Source organism: Perognathus longimembris, chromosome 2 (assembly GCF_023159225.1).
Source record: "Perognathus longimembris pacificus isolate PPM17 chromosome 2, ASM2315922v1, whole genome shotgun sequence".
NCBI classification, from domain to species: Eukaryota; Metazoa; Chordata; class Mammalia; order Rodentia; family Heteromyidae; genus Perognathus; species Perognathus longimembris.
This window is the reverse complement of record NC_063162.1, coordinates 8,949,417-8,968,971: the sequence shown is the minus strand read 5'-3', so window position 1 is coordinate 8,968,971 and position 19,555 is coordinate 8,949,417. Positions and strand designations below refer to the sequence as shown.

Sequence of the window (19,555 nt, the reverse complement as noted above, 5' to 3'; positions counted from 1 at the left end):
CAGTGCCCAGGACTGGCAAAAACAACAATAACAACAAAAAACCTTAATGCTTTATTCTATTCTGATCAATTTTTCGTCTGGGTTCAACAACACAAGAGAAAAGAGAAGCTGAAGTCAGCAAGAACGATGCATGTTTATGTTCCATGGAAAGGAATTACAAAGGTTTTTGGAAATTGTTTTAAGGCAATGCTTATTTCCAAGCAGGGATCTGCAGATGTGCTGCAGCAGGACTGACATCTTGCCTTCCACCTCAGCACTGTCCTGTGCCCCTGCCCACACCTGGTCATGGTTTTCCAACAGAACACAGGGCTTTCCAACACGGAGGATCACATAGGGGCTGCACCTTGTAATTCAGGAAAAACAGCCCACAGTACTGGTGATTTGGGAAGTTTTATTTACAGGAAAGAGGGTTCAACGGAACTTTTCTGTAAGAAAGACCAAGCAAAATTATGATTTCTTTGGTAGATTACAATTTACATTGGCACAGTTAGACACACGGTAACTAATTACCTGTCCTAGAACACAGGAAATACATCTTATTGTCACAAATCCAGTTGAGTATTTTATATTTCTAAAAGTATAAGGATGGGTCTTGTTTACCAGTAATAAAAATGAAAAAGTTAAATCCTAATATAAACATTATTTACATTAGTTTATAAAAATAGCTTTGAATTTAGGAAAAGAATGGTGAGCTAGTAATTTTTACTTCCCTTCATTAAGCATGATTCCTTGATTTTTCAAGGCTGACCCTGTTTCCTTGGTGTTAACAATGTCAACATAAGCCTTCCTTATAGGAAAAACACAATAAGGAATCACTTAATGTTTCCAGCTGTGAGAGCTACTAAAAGAAATTAATTTCAAACAAGTCATGTTCTTACCTTCCTGAACATTCTGTTGCTACAACTGTACTACTAATTGTTTGCTTTCTTTCCTATAAGTAATGATACTTTCTGTTCACATAAAAGTTTGTATGTCAAAACTAAATGGTCTGGGGGAAATCAATTGTTTTAGAATTCACTGGATTAGAAGATGTTAACTGGTCAACACATTTGGAACTGATAAACTAGAACGTTTTAAGTCCAATATAATCATCAAAGCCAAGTAAATGACATTTATGAAGAAACTAATTAAAAATCTTTCTTCCTAGGCTGGGAATGTAACACTTGCCTAGCATGTTCAAAGAGATCTGAGTTCATTCCCCAGCACCCCAAAAGAAACTTTATAAAGAAAATTGCTGTTTGGTCTTTTTCATATTTGGGCAAATTGTCACAGAGGAGCATTCTCTTAAATCTCAAAACAAATAGTTCCCAAATGCACTGAAGTAACAAGAAAAATGATAGCTTCATTTATTCCATATAAAGGGATCTTATTCTTGTATGAAAAAGAAATAGTACTAAGTTATTTTAGATCTTTCAGATCATTTGGAAAAATAAATGGGTAGTTCTAACCTAAGAATTTCTGGAAGTATTGCCTGTAAAATGTAAGTATAGGGGCTACTTCCATGTAAAAGGCAGGTTTTCCAGGCTTGTTAACAGCTGTTAAGTGGAAAAGAGTTTCTGTGGCTAGATATTTGAGGAAATACTGAAGGATTCACAAGCGAATCAGTTGGCAAGCACACTTCACTTGCCAAAGTTAAGACAACTGCACATACTTAGGCCCATTAAGAATTACTGGAAAGAAATATGAAATAGAATTGTCAAGTGCACAATTTCTCCAACTTGGAAATCTCAACAGTTTTCTTCAAATGAAGTTACATTGGCATTTCAACAGTCTGGCCTGTATTACTTAGCTGCAGATAAGGAAATGGTATAGCCAGCAACATTATCAACATTAAACCTTTAATATCAAATACACTTTTGTACATCATTACTAATTTGTATAGTTATAAAACAAACTTCAAAAGCTCCATAAAATCAGTAAGGGAAAAGCCCTTACTGAGTATCATATAAACATCAGATGTTGCCAGGCTTGATTTCAGGAAAAGTCAATGGTTTTCTTATACAAATTGTCTATAAAACAATGTGGTATAAATGGTGTCACTCAGACTGTCACAGTTCGTTCCCATTCACACACTTCTGCTGCTGCAGCCTGTTTCTTCTTAAAGACTCGAGCTGCTTCGCTCGGAGCCACCGCTCTCTTGACAGTGTTGTCTGACCAGCACTGAGGGACAGAAACCTGGTTCGAAATACAAAAACAGATTTCAGTCTAGCACTAGATGAGTACCTCGAATAAACCTGAAGACCTAGGGACACTAAGAATAGACCGAGTCCTGAGAACATCTGGCAGCTGCAGCATGTGAAAGGCAAGTTAGGACGTCGCCCGAGGAGCCCCGAGAACAGGCAGCAGGACCGTTGCGCTGACAAGGGCACCGGCCAAACTCAGTTTCTCCTCAATAAGCCCTTTCATAAGCTGTTTTTTTTTTTTTTTTAAGGAAAAAAGGAGCTTTTCTGTGTTCAGAAGTCTGCTTCAGTTTTCGCCGAGTAACTCAAATACGATGCCCAGCTCCCGAGGCCGCCCCGGGTGCCCAGTCCTTACCGCGCGACCACGAGCAGCTGGTGCAGGTCGTCCGCCGTGATGCTCTGCGGGTCGTTCTTCCGCATTTCCACGAAGTCATCCTCCACGGCCTGGGGCGGAAGGAGAAAGGCACTTGAGGGGTTCAAGCTTCCTAAACCTCCTTAAGATAGGAAAAGCAATGGGGTCCTTTGACCGATGGAAAACAGAATGTCAGTTGTCAGAGTGCCAGTTGCTCCTGCCTGTGAACTCAGGAGGCTGAGATCCGAGGATCACGGTTTGAAGCCAGCCCGGGCAGGAAGCTCTAGAAGACTCCAATAAAGTAGCAAAAAAGCCAGAAGTGGAGCTGTGGCTCAAGTGGCAGAGCACTCGCCCCGAGAAAAAAGCAGCTCAGGGGCAGCACCCAGAGCCCGAGTTCAAGCCATAGGACCAGACAAGGAAAGAGAGGAAGTCAGAGCTGGGTGCTGAGGGCCACACATGTCGTCCTCACTGCTCGGGAGGCAGAAATCAGGATTGCTTCCAGGTCATCCCAACAAAGTTACAGCCTTCTCAACCAAGAACTGCAAACGGTGGTGAGTGCTAGTTAGCTATGACGGGAAGCCTAACCGGCAGATGGTGGCATAGGTAAAAATCAGACCTTATCTAAAAAGCAAAGCCAGCCAGGACGGGAAAAGTGACCCTGCCTCCAAAATAACCAGCAGAAGGCTGGGCTGGCTGAGCACTGGCAGCGTACTCCTGTAATCCCAGCTGCTCAGGAGGCTGACACCTGGAAGCTTCTGGTTTGAAGCCAGCCCAAGCAGGAAAGTGTGAGATTCCCATCTCCAGCTAGCTTAGTCAAATGCCGGACTAGGTTTGGTTCAAGGGACAGAGCTCCAGCCCAGCAGGTGGAAGGCGAGTTTAAACCTCATTATCGCCAAAAAGACAACCAGAGAAACAGGGCTGGAAATGTGGCTTAGTGGTAGGGGCATGTGCCCAATAAGCTTGAATTCAAACTCCAGTACCATCAACAAAATAAAACAAAATAGGGTGTCAGCCTTGCCTCAAACCTCTGGAAGTGAGCTAGATGCTTGCTATCCCCCAAGGAGCCGGCGGTTCTTGTGAGCTCTGTGACATTTTGCTCCCGGCTGTCACTGCAGAAGGCTCACTGCGGGCCCCAGGAAGAACCCGCTGCAGCCAGCGTTACCTCTCCCTTGCTTGGAGGGAGCCCGCCACGCGAGCCTGGCTGCCTCCGACGCTCTACTGGTGGCAACACGTGACAAGCGGCTGCGATGCGCAGCAGGGCCGGGCTTGCCTAGGATGTGCAGAGCCCTGCGCTGACACCCCAATACTATCAAAAAGAAAAGGAAAACATGAGAACTCAAGAAATAGCTATGGATAAAAAAGAGAAAAATTTTAAAAAATGGAGCAAATTTGGGAGTTAATACGTGCAGAAGACAAAAGAAAAACAATCTAAAAAAGAAACCGTAGAGGAGTTGAGGAGACTGAGCGCACAGGCTTAAGAATCAGCATCACGATGCATTGACTGAGATGATCTGGGCTGTGGAACAGAAGGAAGAGCAAATAGAGAGAAGGTAGCCTTGAAGACCTGCATGAACACCTGCGGGCCAGCGTGCATGTAGTGATGCCAGAGTGTGTCTGTGGGGGACCACAAAGAAGTTTAAAGAAAGAATGACCCAAATTTCCCACAACTGTCAGACACTTCACCCCCAAATGTACACTGAGGTCCGTACCAAGAGCTCGACAAACTTCCAGCAGGATAAACCGAATGACCTCCACACTGAGAGCCAGAGGCAGTGCCCACACTGCAGTCCCAGTCACACAGGAGGTCACGATCGCAGGAAGAGCGTGAGGTGGCAGAACCATTTTTGAGACGCTATCTCAACAACTAGGTGGGCGTGGTAGGAACATAACCCCAGCCACGTGGGAGGCACAGGCCAAGGGGAGACTGTGGGCGGATGCCGGCTAGAGGAGACCTTATCCGGACAACGACGGCCTCGGGAGCCCAGGGCCCTGAATTCAGATCCCAGTACCTTCGAGAAACCCACACGGAAACCGGAAGCACTAGGCCTCAGGAGGGACTCTCGGGTAAGAGGACCTGTCAGTTAAAAAGCAAAAGGAAAAAAAATGGAACAACGTTTGATAGCGAATATCAAAGCCTGGGAGGAGGATGAAGTGCTCACCTAGCCTGTGAGGCCAGCACTGCACAGAGACAGACAGACAGATAGATATAGAGACACATAAAAATAGACAGATGTAAATATACAGAAATATAGAGATACATAAAAATAGATGCAGACAGACAGATAAGAGAATGAATGAATATTGAAGGTAGCAGGCCAGAAGACAGGAAGACATTCAAAGTACTGAGAAAAACATCCCAAGGTACAAATCTACATCTGTAAAACTAACCAGCCTTAAGACAAAATGAAGACAGTCTGAGGCTAGTAAAAATGTAAAGAAAAGCCGCCATGAGCAGACATGTCTTCAAGAAACAAAAGCAACAGTTTTGGGGCTGAAATGAAGGCATATTATAGTCAGGCAGTGAGGTAAGCCCACATAAAAATCAAGAGCTCTAATAAATAAACAAGTAAGGGCTGGGAATGTGGCTTAGCGGTAGAGTGCTTGCGTAGCATGCATGTAGCCCTAATTTTGAATCCTCAGCACCACATAAACAAAAAAGGCCAGAAGTGGTGCTGTGGCTCAGGAGGTAGAGTGCTAGCCTTGAGCAGTAAGAAGCCAGGGACAGTGCTCAGGCCCCGAGAGTTCAAGCCCCAGGACTGGCTAAAAAAAAAGTAGTGTTTTTATTTTTTGGTGTTACTGGCGTTTGAACAGAGCCTTAGTTGGCTGTACAGGCTCTACTGTTGAGCCATGTCCTCTGGACTTTTTTTGTACTGATGATTGATTGAACGCTGGTCCTGGGGCTTGAACTCAGGCCTGTGCGCTGTCCCTGAGCTCTTTTGCTCAAGGCTAGAACCCTACCACAGCACCACTTCTGGTTTTCTGATGGTTCATGGGAGGGAGGTAAGGGTCTCAAGGATTTTCCTGCCTGGGTTGACCTTGAGATCTCAGCCTCCTGAGCAGCCAGCATTACAGGTGTGAGCCGCTGGCTCGGCTTGCATTGGTTATTTTTGAGACAGTCTTGCTTTAATATGACTGGGCAAGGCCCCTTGTAGTTTTTACTTCCTGTCCAAGCAGGTCTGATAGGTATATACTACGGGTAGTCTCAGATGTGTCTGCTCAGGCTAGCATAGAACCACAACCCTCTGGCTCTCAGACGCCCACACATCTAAGAAGACTGGCACATTCCACTGTGCCCCGTCCCCAGCTGCAGCCTGAGAAGGACCTCGTGAACTTCTCTGCCTTTTTAGCCTCAAACTATAATCTTCCCCACAGATCCCAGCCTTACTAACAACATCCAGGTGTTCAACCTCAACCAGCCTTTTTCTTTGTTTTGAACCTTTGTGTTTAGAACCTCTTCTCTCTTATTTGAAAAACTTATTTGAAAATCAGTATATATTGTGAGGAATGCATGTACAGGAATTTAATCTGCATTTAAGTAACATAAAGAGAAGGAAGAGTGTAATTATAAAGGAGTCAAATAACTTTTTTATTTTTATTGTCTAGAGCAGACATCACGTTTACTGAAAGTGAAAGGATAGACTCTGCTAAGATGGAGGCTCTTAGCTGGAAGTCCCTACAGGAGTAATGTTTTTGTATATTATTGAAATTAAAATAAGAGGTAGAGATTAGCTCAGAACACTCCCTGGCCTGCATAGGGCCTGGGTTGGGTCTCAGGACAGCAAAAACCCAAGAAGCAAAAGAAGAATTTAAGGGAGTGAAAACAGGACACTAGAAAAGGTCTACGGAGGTCTAGGGAAGTGAAAGGAAAAGCCAGGCCAAGAGCACTTCCCCTCACCCGACCGGGACTGAACACGCGCGCTCCGCCCAGGGTGCCCGCGCGCATGCGCGCTTCCACAGCTCAGCGTACCTTGGTGATTTCATCAGATATGCTGTAGTCCAGGAATCTGAGCAGGGTCAGGTAGATACGGAACTTGTTGAGCACAGACGGCAGCACCGCAGAGAGAAGGCTGTTCATGTACTCCTCCATGTTGGGTGGGATCAGCTGAGGCTGTAAGTGCATCTGGCAGTCTGCCTGGAAAGAGAAAGAGCACACAGTCCATCCCGTGCTCACACGCTTGCACGCTCCACACTACTGGGATGTGTCAGTCAGGCAATGACAAGTTTTTCCTTGAGGGGGTGGGAAGGAAAGCTGGTTTTGTGTGTTATTTTTGCAGTACACTCCTTGAGTCAGGCCTCCAGCCCTTGTTATTTTTCAAACAGGGCTTGGGCCAGTCTGGACCACATTCTGTCTCTGCGTCTGGTTTACTTGGTATGCAGAATGTGTCACCATACCAGCTTTGAACTGACTGAGATGAGGATCTCACAAACTTCTGCCTAGACTCGCCCCAAACTGCAGTCTTCCCAAACTTTGCTACCTGAGCAGCTAGGATTACAGCTGGGAGCCTCTGTGCCCAGCCAGGTACAAGTTTTTCCTATTAACTGACACACTGTAACTACCACAGTTAAAACTACCACAGTTAAAAACTACCATAGTTAAAAAGCCAGCGTTTTGTCGGTCATTTGTGATGTTTCCTCTATGGTTTTAGTACACACAAAACAGCCAGCCCCTAAAAGGCAGACAATTCATGAAACCGACATCCCATTTTCCCAGACAACTTAACAGCAAGCAATTTCATTCTGAAACCGCACACTTTCCAACTCCTGAGGGTGTTTACCTTCCTCAGAATTAACAGCTCTTACTTCTCACCTAAGGTTTTGTGTTTTTGCCTGGATGGGCCTCTCTGATGCTCCTGCTCCAGCAGCGGGGCCTACAGGCCAGCTCGGGCCGGCTTATTGGTTGAAATGAGGTCTCACTAACTTGTTTTGAGGGCTAGCCTTGAAAAAAGATCTTCATGACTCTGAGATCTGGGATTACAGACATGTAGCATTATGGCTGGCTTGAATTATCACCCCTTAATCAGCCATCCTGAAGACCAGAGCATTACACACACACACACACACACACACACTCACTCTCACTCTCTCTCATTATGTTAACTATAATAAGGTTGATTACAAAGTAAAGGACTACTTTGAAGGAATTCTAAATTACTTCTTAAGACTGGCAAAAAGACCAGGCATTGGTGGCTCATGCTATAAAGGAGCGACTCAGGAGGCTGAAATAAAAGATTGGCAGAAAACAGGGAGAAGCAGCAAGAACAGCGAGCTGGGTGTCAAATGGGAATTGCATTGTTTTTACACCTCGGTGTGGAATGCAGCCCTGGATTCTCACAGAGGTTTTCATCTCAAGGTAGAATGAAATAATAAATTCCCTTATTAGTAATTAGCAGCCACAATTTATGTAGCTCGCTTCCCCACCCATTAATTTTGCAGTGCTGGGGACTGAACTCAGGGACTTGGCATGCTATGCAAATGCTCTCCTTGGGGCTAGCTGTGCTCTCAGGGTGGTTTTGGCTTTGGGTTTTTCTCCTGTGTGAGATGCAGACATTCTATATTGCCCAGGCGGGGCTGAACTCGCAACCCTTTCTCCACACCCGCTGCAGGAGCTGGGGTGGGAGGCACGCGCCACCATGGCCCAGAGAGGTCACAACTCCTCACAGGCAAATTATGAATAAGCACAAAATGTCGCTCCATCTCCAGATGCAACCTCCTTCACTTAACACTGATGCTGCGTACCGGAAGCAGTGACCGCCCCTCCGAGGTGATAAGAACGTTGATGTTGCAAGGGAATTCCATTTGGTGGTAACTGAAGTCATAATCCACCTTCTGCCAAGTGATCAGGTTGCTCAGGGCAGTCACATTGTGCACACCTGGGAAAGCAAGAACCCAAGTTCAGTCACTCAGTCATCACCAACCCGCTCTGTGGACATGGACAAGGCGCCACCTAGTCCTTGACTGATATATAACACCCTCCAATCTACACTTGGAGTGTGACAGGCCACTCAACACAACATGGGGCCCCAGTAAGTCTAATTTCTGCCTAAGGAGTGTGGTTTGACTACAACAATGCAGGAGGATTCCTAAACACAGAGACGGTTTTCAGATTTTCACTGGATTTCAGATTTTCTATTCACCTTTGCCTTCAAAGTGCCCAGTCCACAGTATCATTTTGTCTACTTTAACCTCTCGAATCAGCACAATTGCAACATGGACACAGAACTCTGCTTCCTTGTAACTAGGAACATGCTCCACTAGGCCTTTCAAGCCACAGGATCAATCAAATCGTTTTATATCCCCAAGACTCTAATAAAAGTATTTGCTGAAAGCTTCTCTACATTTCGGAGTTAACAAGCAACTATTAGCAAATTCTCCTCTCATTTCAGCCCCAATGCTCCATGGGTGACCGCGTTCACAAAACCACGCCAGAACCCAGGTGGCTATACCCAGATAGCTTCTATTATCTGCTTTAGCCAAAGGCATAGGCCAGGCTTCTGAGGATTTGTTAAATTGAACTGGTCTTTGTCCATGGGTACCCTTCTAAACGGTGACCGGCAAATCTGGCCTTCAGGAGGCCACTAGTACACTGAGGACAGGAGGCCACTAAGGAATTGAGGATAGGAGGCCATTAAGAAATTGAGGACAGGAGGCTGGCTCCACGTTTGCACCTGGCGTGTCCAGCTGCCCCTGCTCTAGAAGCGTCTCATCGATGACCAGGGACGTGTTGTTGGGCAGCTGCAGCAGTCCACTGACCAGGCGATTGGCCGTGTAGTCTTTGTGGGGAATGAATTTCAAATGGTTCATGTTCTCTATAGTCATCTGGAGACGAAAAGACTGAAAGAGAAGATTTTTAATAAGCAAGGATCTATACACATTTGGAGTTCACTTTGTTTCACAGAGAAGAAAAGTTTCTAAGGAGCTAACAGAACGGTTTCTGCTACTCTTAGGAGTGAGGTGCCTGTATCCACATTACAGCCTCACTCACCTCCGAGCTGTCCCAACGCCAGCGGCTCAGCAGTCCTCCGAGACAAGGACTGATGTTGCCGATGAAGCAAACAGCCGACCACCGGCGCATACCCCCCCCCCCCCCCCCCAAAGTATCCGGAAGCTTAACTTTTTTTTTTCTTTTTGGCCAGTCCTGGGCCTTGGACTCAGGGCCTGAGCACTGTCCCTGGCTTCTTCCCGCTCAAGGCTAGCACTCTGCCACTTGAGCCACAGCGCCGCTTCTGGCCGTTTTCTGTATATGTGGTGCTGGGGAATCGAACCTAGGGCCTCGTGTATCCGAGGCAGGCACTCTTGCCACTAGGCTATATCCCCAGCCCAGGAAGCTTAACTTTTAAAACCTAACACAAGCTGGCAAAGCAGAAAACAAAATGTTTCTTCTCTTCATGAGATGGAAAGGCTTAATGGTGTCATGTTTCACTAGTCTTTGAATCAAAACCGTACTTATCCATCCCTGTCCACTGCAGAGGGTTTTGAATGAAATACTGAAAGAACCCTGGGGGGGAAGAGGGAGGAGCAGAGCGCATGTTCAGTGCTGCAGACCCGTCAATCAGCAGGGAGCCTGCATGCCAGGGCCACCACTCCCTCTGGAGGCCCTCGTCCCTGCCCTAGGGCTTTCTCCTCTCTGAGCTCCGGCCAGGAAAGAAGTAGGGGAAAGCAGGTGACAAAGGGGTAAGAAATACCAACAAAATTGAGAAGATTCTCATACTGCAGGGGAAGGGGCATTAGACACAAATCCGAGCCCCGGAGGAAGCAGAGCACGTCAAAAGCAAACGTGGTGCGCACAGGGGCTTGGGTCAGCTCTGCCACAGCAGTTGAGGAGGTCACTTGCACTGAATCTGTTGTGAAAACAAGACATTCCCACAGGAAGTGTGCAAAACTCACCGAGTGACATGCAAACACAGGAGGGAGGTGGGAAAATGACCAAGTAAAGCCTAGAAAGTGGCGTAGAGTCACCAGGCCCCACACTGTCACCTTTAAATCCTTTCCTCAGAAAACGCTTACCCTGGGAAACGTAATCCTATCCTGAGTGTCCGCGCGCTTGGCCTTGCGGCTGAGGCCCCAATGGCCCCTGACCCCACCTTCCACTCCCTCTGCTCCAGCCACATGAAGCAGCCTTGCGAACCGGGCCTTCGAGGATGCCACTGCATCCTAGGGGAGGGCCCACCGCTGCCAGGCCTCCACCCTTTCCCCAGCGCTTCCTCTCGGTGAGGGTAAACCATCCGACTACTTCAGTAGTTCACAAAATGGATGGGGTACAGTACAGGCCCAGGGAAGTGCTGAGACCCTTCTATGGGGGTTCATGAAATTAAAAACAAATCACAGTTTAAAAAATTCCCTTTAAGGGGCTGGGGATATGGCCTAGTGGCAAGAGAGCTTGCCTCGTATACATGAGGCCCTGGGTTCGATTCCCCAGCACCACATATACAGAAAACGGCCAGAAGTGGTGCTGTGGCTCAAGTGGCAGAGTGCTAGCCTTGAGAAAAAAGAACCCAGGGACAGTGCTCAGGCTGAGTCCAAGCCCCAGGACCGGCCAAAAAAAAAAAAAAATTCCCTTTAAGAAAATGTACTTCAGTCAAAATGTCACATTACGATAAGACCAAATCTGGAAATAGACATGAAAATCTAGGGGACTCCTACTAATCTAGACATGTTAAACCATGCCACTTTACCACTACTTTTTTTTTAGTTTGGGGAAAGTTATTATTATAAAAAATACTTATGCCTCATAGCAACTGATTTCTTTCTAATGGATTACTCAAAGTATATCCATGTCAACTTCCAGTTTGGGAGATTAATGAACTAAAGCAGTTGTGAGTCCTGAGAGCTCTGTCTATGTGCCTCCCCTGTGGCCCAGGAGAGTGGGCACCCAGACCCCCCGATCAGCGGGCTCAGCAACCTCTTTCGTTCCCAAAGGAAGAGGTCATCAGTGTTGGCAGTCACACAACTCATCAGAAACAATTCTCCTAGTCCCAAGATTGCCTGCTCACAACACCACATTCCAAGTGGCCTTGCGAAGGAGCTCCAACAGGAAGCAGAGCTGGGGAACTGGAGACAGAGGTTCTCATCACCCCAGCTAAGGGAATCAGGCTACTGCAACTTACAGCTTGTTTGGGTTTGTTTTTAGTGCATACACAGGATATTAAATTGAATAAATAACTGGCATTGAGTACAGTTTCCAGGGAGTTATTGCAACTGTGTGAATTGTTGGATGTTACAGAAATTGGTGTTAAGGCAACAAATAGGATGTGTTTAGGAATGAATCCCTTTTTTGGGGGGGTAGTAGGGCTTGAACTCAGGCCTGGGTGCTGTCCCTGAGCTTTTTCACTCAAGGCTAGCGCTCTACCACTTTGAGCCACAGCTCCACTTCTGATTTACTGGTGGATAATTGGAGATGAGAGTCTCACAGACATTCCTGCCCAGGCTGGCCTCGAACCATGATCCTCAGATTTTGGCTTTCTGAGTAGCTAGGATTACAGATGTGAGCCACCAGCACCCAGCTGAGAATACACTTTAAAGTATGTTAAGTTGACAGGTTTGGTTCCCCAATAAATGAGATCTATTCAAATCTCCAAGTATTTGGGTTGGATGAAGACAATTAGATGCATTCATTGTGAACTTAGGTTTATAATATGTATTTATATTGATCTTACTGCTGGAACAAGATGTTGAATAATTCGATATAAGTGCTCTGTGAAGGTACTATTCCGTGGGCAACCACTCAAGTTAACTGTAAATTTTCCTAGTGGAAGAACATCTCTTCTTGTGTATCTAGGGGGAAAAAAAAGAAATAAAAAATAAGAACCTAAAGTGATTTCCTGGTATTCACCAAAAGGCAAATAAAATACTGTCATTAAAAAATGTAGCAGAATACTCTGGGGGTAGTTATTTTATCTATCAGAATAACAGCAGTTAAAATTGTAGCCAATCCTTCTCTTGAGCACTGACCCCATGCCAGGACTATTCTGAGCACGTATATGCTTTGTTGATCTCCCGACAACCGGGGGGGGGGGGGGGGGACCCTAGTTAACTTTGTTTCGTGGATGAGAATCTGAGTCTGAAAGCTAAGTAAAAGTGGAGTCACAGCTCCCCAAAGTGCTAGAGATGGTGAGTGGCTCAGACTCCTGGGTAAGCAGCCCTAATCTGAAATCCCAAATCTGTAATGACCCAGTCTGAAACTGAGCAGAATGTTGGCAGCCAAAAAACCTCAGATTTAAGAGAATTTCAGGTTTTCAATGAGAGGTGCTGAACCTGTCACCATCCAATAAGCTGGAAAATGATTGAGCTTGGAGTCAAGTCTGTTCTCAACTATTATGTACTACTGTCCCCGATGCCATCCAGGGAGAAATAACGCAAAAATGACTGCAATGGTATCCACTATATATAAAAGCCAGGAAGAACCAATATTTATGGAAATGGCTACATATGGTACAACTGTATAATGAAACACTGTACAGCCACCAAAATTTCATAAGGAATTATGGGCAAATATTAGTATCTATTAAGTGCTACATGCAAGCCATGGCTCTGTGCTGATACCTGATGCAGCTCTGTAGCTAATACCTACATGAACATACAGAGAATACCCGTGGAAATAAGAGAACACGAACAAATACTAGGGTACTACCCAAGATACGGTGGGAGGATTACAGATAGTTGCTGTTTCCCTCGTGTTCTTGGGACTTGTTGAAAGAGCACATTACTTTTGAAATCAGAAAACAGAACTACAGTGGGGCCAAAGGGTGAAGGGCTAATGTCAACCTATAGATTACATGTGCATATGACATGCTTCATTGAATGTTTATAGAAGCAGAGCCATGGGATACATAAACAGAGAACTCAGAATGCAAACAGTGATCTGGGGATGTGGCTCAGGGGGTAGAGCACTACTTGTATACCAGTGAGCAAGGTCCTCGGTTCAATCCCCAGTACCACAAAAAGTAGGGGGAGGGAAGAATGCAAAGAGGATAAAACAGCTTATTTTACTCACCAGCTATTTTAGCTCAAACACTTACTAAAGGGACATGATCAAAATGCTTTGTGAGACTGAGAAAAGGTGGAGATGGGAATATTTGTAATTGGGGTTAATACTTGTTACAGTGAACAAAAAGCCCAGTTGACTGATGATGAATCCTGATAAACTAACACAAACATGACATCAGCAATCTTCCTTTTCTTTTGCACTTTCTATACCACAGCCAACTCCCTTACTTCCCGCTATCAAGACAACACTTACACTGTGGAGATGAGGTGTAGGATAAGGTACTCAGCAGCCAGACTGTCTCCCAACAGCGCGTGCGTGAGGAACCCAAGCAGCTCTGCTCTGACCGGGGACAACTCGGACATGAAGCTGGACACGACTGCAGGAGGAAGGGAGAGGAAACTCTGAACACATATGCCAGCACTTGACTGGGAGACCAGTAAGCATTTAGAACACACAAAGAAGCAAAACCAAGGAAGCCTGTAGTGTTTTTTGTTTTTTTTGCGGGGGGGGGGGGAATCAGGTTATTTCTATGAAGAGAATTAACAGAAGAGAAAAACAAGGCGAAGCTTCAGATATACTAGAAAAACTGAATTCTGACAAATGAGGAACTGCCCCAGTGCCACGGCAGTGCCACAAGCCACGGGCAGAACCAGACACAAGGTGCGTCTGTGGCTCCCCAGATGTGAACACTTACACTTACAGGTGCTGCTCTCCTCTTTGTTAAGGCAAGTAGGTAGCAATGGATTGATGTGCTGCAGTTTCTGGGCTAAAATGACATGAATTCTTGGCACCAAGGAAGCGGGAGGACTGTGGACCCTCTGCTCCTGCACTGTGTCTGTGCACTCCATGGGGTCCAGCAGCGCGCAGGCGTCCCTGTGGGGAGACGCACGCGCCGGGTTAGACGCCCACCGCAGAGATGGGAAACAATGTGCATCGCCAAAAGCAAACGTAGAAGTCAGCCAAGATCTGTGCTTGTCCTTAGAGAAAGAGGATTCTTGTACACAGATGCTTACGGGAGTCGGCTCTTCCTCACTCTCTCCCTCACGCCTGAGCCATGCCGCTGAACGGCTCTACTCTCCCCTGGCCCAGACAAAAGCGGCCAAGGAATATGGAGCACAACTTCTCTTCATTGAGAGTCTAAAAATCCTTTGTTATTTTATAAGCTGTCTCGGTTATTTATTACTTACACATTTTGGAGTATAGAATGTGTAACTAGCTTAATGTGCCAGAAAATAAATGATAAAAACGACATGGTCGTCTTTCGTAGGACACAGAACCTGTCTATCAAGTGTCTGTTACTAGCTGAACCAGGGAAAATTTAAGCCTGAAATTATTAATAGAGAAAAAAGGAAAAAGGAGAAGAAGAGTAGAAAGAGAAAGAAGAAAGAAAAAAGGAGGGAGGAGAAAGAAGAAATGAGCAGGATGAGGAAAAAAGAAATAGGAGCAATAATATCAGAACCATGAAGGCCAAAGAAAGGCTGCAGTCAGCTTCACTTCAGTGCAGCAAGCCGTTTGCATCCCAGATCAAGATGGAGAGTACAGGAAAGAACATGACTGAGGCCGTCAGTGAACTCAGGCACGGTGTGCCACATAGCGGAATGCCCTGAGATACTTGTGTTCTGATTACAGCTGAGAATCTCTGCTCTCAGGCAGCAGTTCAAGTACTCAGGGATATAAGGGTTTCAGAGAAGTGTGTGTAAGGGCTGAATATAGTGGTACTCCCTGTAATTCTAGCACTCAGGAGGTCGAAGCAGGAGGACCAGGTTTGAGGCCAGCCTCAGTTAAGAGTAAGGCCAGTCTAAAGGAGACAGTGAGTACCAGTGATAGATCTGCATGTACATCAACAGCATAAGTGAATGACCACGCATACTGGCAAGAGTAGTAACAACTGAAAAATAATCCGATGAAAGAGAAAGGAGTTCTTTATCTCCTGACACTTGTGGAGATGTAAAACTAAATAAAAAGTGACCAAAGCCAGGTAGGTACCAGGGGCTCACACTTGTAATATGAGCCTCTCAGGAGGTTGAGATGCAGAAGATGAAGATGCCAGCCTGGGCAGAAAATTCCTCAGGTTTCCATTTCCAAAACAACAAAAATCTGGGCTGGAGGCATAGCTCAAATTGTTGAGCACTAGACAAGCAAATTTGAGGCATGATGTTCAAATCTCACCCCTGGGGGGTAAAAAGATCAAATGGACTCACCTTTCATCATTGTTCAGTATACTTAGCACTGGGTCCACTGACAATACGCCGTATAATTCAAGGACATCATTTACTTTGAAACAATCCCAATCTTCATAGACCTAACAAGCAAAGATACACATTAGTACTAAATGACATTTAAAAACAAACAAGAAATTAAGTCTCGAAGTTACAGTAATAATATCTTAGCACTGTAAATCTAGAAATGGACATTAAACTGAGACCAAAAGAGGTAATAGTGTTTAATTAGTAGAAAGACTTTAATTCTTAAACTCTTTCTACTGATCTGCAAGTAGAGAGTAGTAGGCTGGACAAGGTGAGAACAGTACATCCCCAGTCCACCCTGGGAGCTGCCAGAAAAAGAGCAGAGCCTTCTTACTGCCCGACTCAGTGACACACACCAGACTTCTGACCCAAAGCCTCCAAATAACACATTTTTATTGATGCAGACATCTAAACTGGTAGTGATTTGTTGTAATAGCAAAGGAGAATGCATACAAACACTGAGTTTTCCATTTACGTTTTGAAGACAATAATAATGTATCTGTCACTGTGAGGACTGACTACAAAACGATTTATTACCTTCACAAGGCAAGCAGGGCCCTTCTCTCCCGGCAGTGGGAAATTCAGATCAAAAGGAGAAGAGAGGTTTAAGGAGTTCAGTTGTTGGCCAGCTGATGCTTCAGTTTCTAAACGTTTTGGCTCCCCACACCACTGAAGACCACCAACACCCCCTAAATTCAAAGGACAGCATTGCACATAATCATTTCCTTTTTTTTTGTGAAGGGGGGGCAGTAGTGAGGTCTGAAATTAAGGTCTTGAGCTTGCCAGGCAGGGGCTCTACCACTTGGACCATGCCTCCAGCTCTACCCTTAGTCATTTCTAAGGCCTCCTGGAAGAAAAGCACATTCCAAAGTTTGGTACAAATGATGTTTTGAGCTCTGAAAGTTGAGTTTGTTATGGTTTTAATAACACACAACTACCTTTGTTGGACCAATTTCACAACAAGGATAAATATGGACCTAAATTTTTCATTCATTTTCTACTATAAAATAGGAACGAATTATGGTCATCGAATCTTTTTTTTTTTTTTTGCCAGTCCTGGGCCTTGGACTCAGGGCCTGAGCACTGTCCCTGGCTTCTTCCCGCTCAAGGCTAGCACTCTGCCACTTGAGCCATAGCGCCGCTTCTGGCCGTTTTCTGTATATGTGGTGCTGGGGAATCGAACCTAGGGCCTCGTGTATCCAAGGCAGGCACTCTTGCCGCTAGGCTATATCCCCAGCCCATGGTCATCGAATCTTATGCAACTACTATCAAGTTAATATTCAATATGATTAATCTGACATATTTGACCTAATGTATATGTGCTCAGTTTCAGAACACCTTAGCAGAATGTACTTCTGTGCACTTTGAAGGATAAAGCCACAGAGCAGCAACTTCATTTACCAAAGGTTTATTAATATTCACTAATAACTAATTCGGATCAAAATGTAGTCTGCCTTACCACTGAGTTATACTCAGCAATAAGAAGCAAACTACCAACATCATGTGGCACTGTGGGTGGATGGGTATCAGGGAATTATGCTGAACAAGAAGTCAAAAGGGATGTGATCAGCACATAAAGAGAAAGACAAACTTATCTACTCACTATAATGAGGAAATTCACTGCTCATAAAAGCTGTGATTGTGCCAGGTGCTGCGTGGCTTAACCTTGTAATTCTTGCTACTCAGGAGGCTGAAATCTAAGGACTGTGGTTCAAAGCCAACCCAGGCAGGAAAGTCCATGGGACTCTTATCTCCAGTTAATTACCAGAAAATGGGAAATGGAGCTGTAGCGCAAGTGGTAGAGCCCTAACCTTGAACACAAAAGCTCAGAGACATGGCCCAGGCTTGGAGTTCAAGCCTCAAGGACACACACACACAAAAGTTGTAACTGTGGGCATAATGTCTTATGCCTGTTTTTCCAGCTATGTGGGAGGCTGAGATCAGGAGTTGCACACTAGCCTGGGTAAAAAATACTCATAATAAAAACTCATCTCAATGGAAGAAGCTGGGCATAGTGGTGAGTAGCTGTCTTCCCAGCTGCAATGAGAAGTGTAAAACAAGAGGATCACAGTCCAGGTATAAGCCATGGCAAAAAGTATGATCCTATCTCAAAAAAGAGCTAGTGGCATAATTCAAGTGACAGAGCACAGGAGTTCACACCCCGATACCACAAACTAAAACCACAAATGAAAGAACCAACTGATGATGTGGCAATTCTGAAACTCTGTCAGGCTCTTAAATTTTTTCAACTTTTCTTCTTAATCAAAATCAGTTGTATTTTAATAAATAAATCATTGTAAATCCATCTAGTGTACCACAATTTTTAGTCTTATAAAATTAAAGTAACATGACTTAAAAAAAAAAAAGGGATGGCTAGAAATATGGCCTGGTGGTAGAGTGCTTGCCTCGTATACACGAAGCCCTGGGTTCAATTCTTCAGCACCACATAAACAGAAAAAGCCAGAAGTGGCACTGTGGCCCAAGTGGCAGAGTGCTAGCCTTGAGCGGGAAGAAGCCAGGGACAGTGCTCAGGCCCTGAGTCCAAGCCCCAGGACTGGCAAAAAAAAAAAAAAAAAAAAAAAAGTGGGGATGTTTTCAGATATAACTAGTCACTTTAGTGTAAAGTACTATGCTCCCATATTATTTAAGGAGCTGGGGTGAAAATAAATATGAACAGGTAATACTCTGTATCTAGCCACCTGAGATTCTAAATTGTGTTTTTGTGGTTCTGGGGATTGAAACCAGGGCCTTGCACCTCTTAGGCAAGTCTTCTGCTAGTGAGCTACTCTTCACACCCCCAGCCCCAAACTGTCTCTGAATCTCATCAATTTGAGGGAAGGCTGTCACATGGTTACCAGCTCCTAAATCTCAAAGGACATGGAGCCACAGTCCCGTGAGAAGTCTCCAGGGAGCCCACAGGCACACACTACCTGCTTGCCTGGCACCTGCGTGCTGCTCCTTCTGCTTAGTGGGCTGCAGGTCCATGTCCTCATCGTCTTCATAACTCCTCTTGTGACGACTCGGAGTATACGAGGTTGACGGACTGACCCGAGCTTGGTTTGCGTTGATGTAGGCGTTAAATGGACCGTTAAGAAAATACCATGATGAACTGAGGAACGTGCTAAATTATGCAAACCAGACAGCAAGAAGAAAATGACTACTTTGACAATTCAGCTAAAGTATTCTTAAATGAAAGTTAACTTGCAGCTTTGGATGGGAGAGTATGCCCTCTGCCCATGCTGAATATAACCAAAAGTAAGCAAAGCAACTGTCTTCAGAGACACTGGCCCATAAGGTTTTGATCTTTGAACGAGGAGCCACTCCAGGAAAACTCCACATCCTCCCAGTGCTCTGTAGAGATATTTTCCCAAACTGCAGCATGGAGAAATGGAAGCCTTGCTCTTGCTGAGTGGAGCAAAGAGAGCACACAGCTCGGGCTGGGAATATGGCCTAGTGGCAAGAGTGCTTGTCTCATATACACGAAGCCCTGGCTTCGATTCCCCAGCACCACATATATAGAAAATGACCAGAAGTGGTGCTGTGGCTCAAGTGTCAGACTGCTAGCCTTGGGCAAAAAGAAGCCAGGGGCAGTGCAGTGCTCACACCTTGAGTTCAAGGCCTAGGACTGGCCAAAAAAAAAAAAAAAAAAGAGCACACAGTTCAAGGCTATTAGAAGCATCTGGAATTTGCAGCAAAGTACTGGAGAAGAGCAGTGATAAGCACAGGATTCAGCACCCTGTGCAGGCTGCATGTCTTTGGCCAAATACTCAAGACAAGATTCTCCAAGGCCTGG

At 45.3% G+C, this 19,555-nt stretch overlaps 1 protein-coding gene across 3 annotated transcripts in view; it reads right to left on the bottom strand.

The window, feature by feature from the left end:
* Positions 1-31: 31 nt before the first annotated feature.
* LOC125345989 (minichromosome maintenance complex binding protein) overlaps positions 32-19,555 on the bottom strand; it is a 32,868-nt gene continuing 13,344 nt past the window's right edge. The window contains exons 6-16 of one of the 3 annotated variants that reach the window (XM_048338117.1): positions 18,693-18,831; positions 16,300-16,451; positions 15,718-15,818; positions 14,211-14,389; positions 13,769-13,892; positions 12,186-12,303; positions 9,198-9,363; positions 8,269-8,402; positions 6,500-6,664; positions 2,536-2,624; positions 32-2,175 (exon numbers count right to left, since the gene is read on the bottom strand). In XM_048338117.1, coding sequence (XP_048194074.1) covers positions 2,049-2,175; positions 2,536-2,624; positions 6,500-6,664; positions 8,269-8,402; positions 9,198-9,363; positions 12,186-12,303; positions 13,769-13,892; positions 14,211-14,389; positions 15,718-15,818; positions 16,300-16,451; positions 18,693-18,831 — 1,494 coding nt within the window. In that variant the 3' untranslated portion in view covers positions 32-2,048. Of the gene's footprint in view, positions 2,176-2,535; positions 2,625-6,499; positions 6,665-8,268; positions 8,403-9,197; positions 9,364-12,185; positions 12,304-13,768; positions 13,893-14,210; positions 14,390-15,717; positions 15,819-16,299; positions 16,452-18,692; positions 18,838-19,555 lie in introns of all 3 variants that reach the window. The other 2 variants (XM_048338116.1, XM_048338114.1) reach the window with 2 other exon arrangements.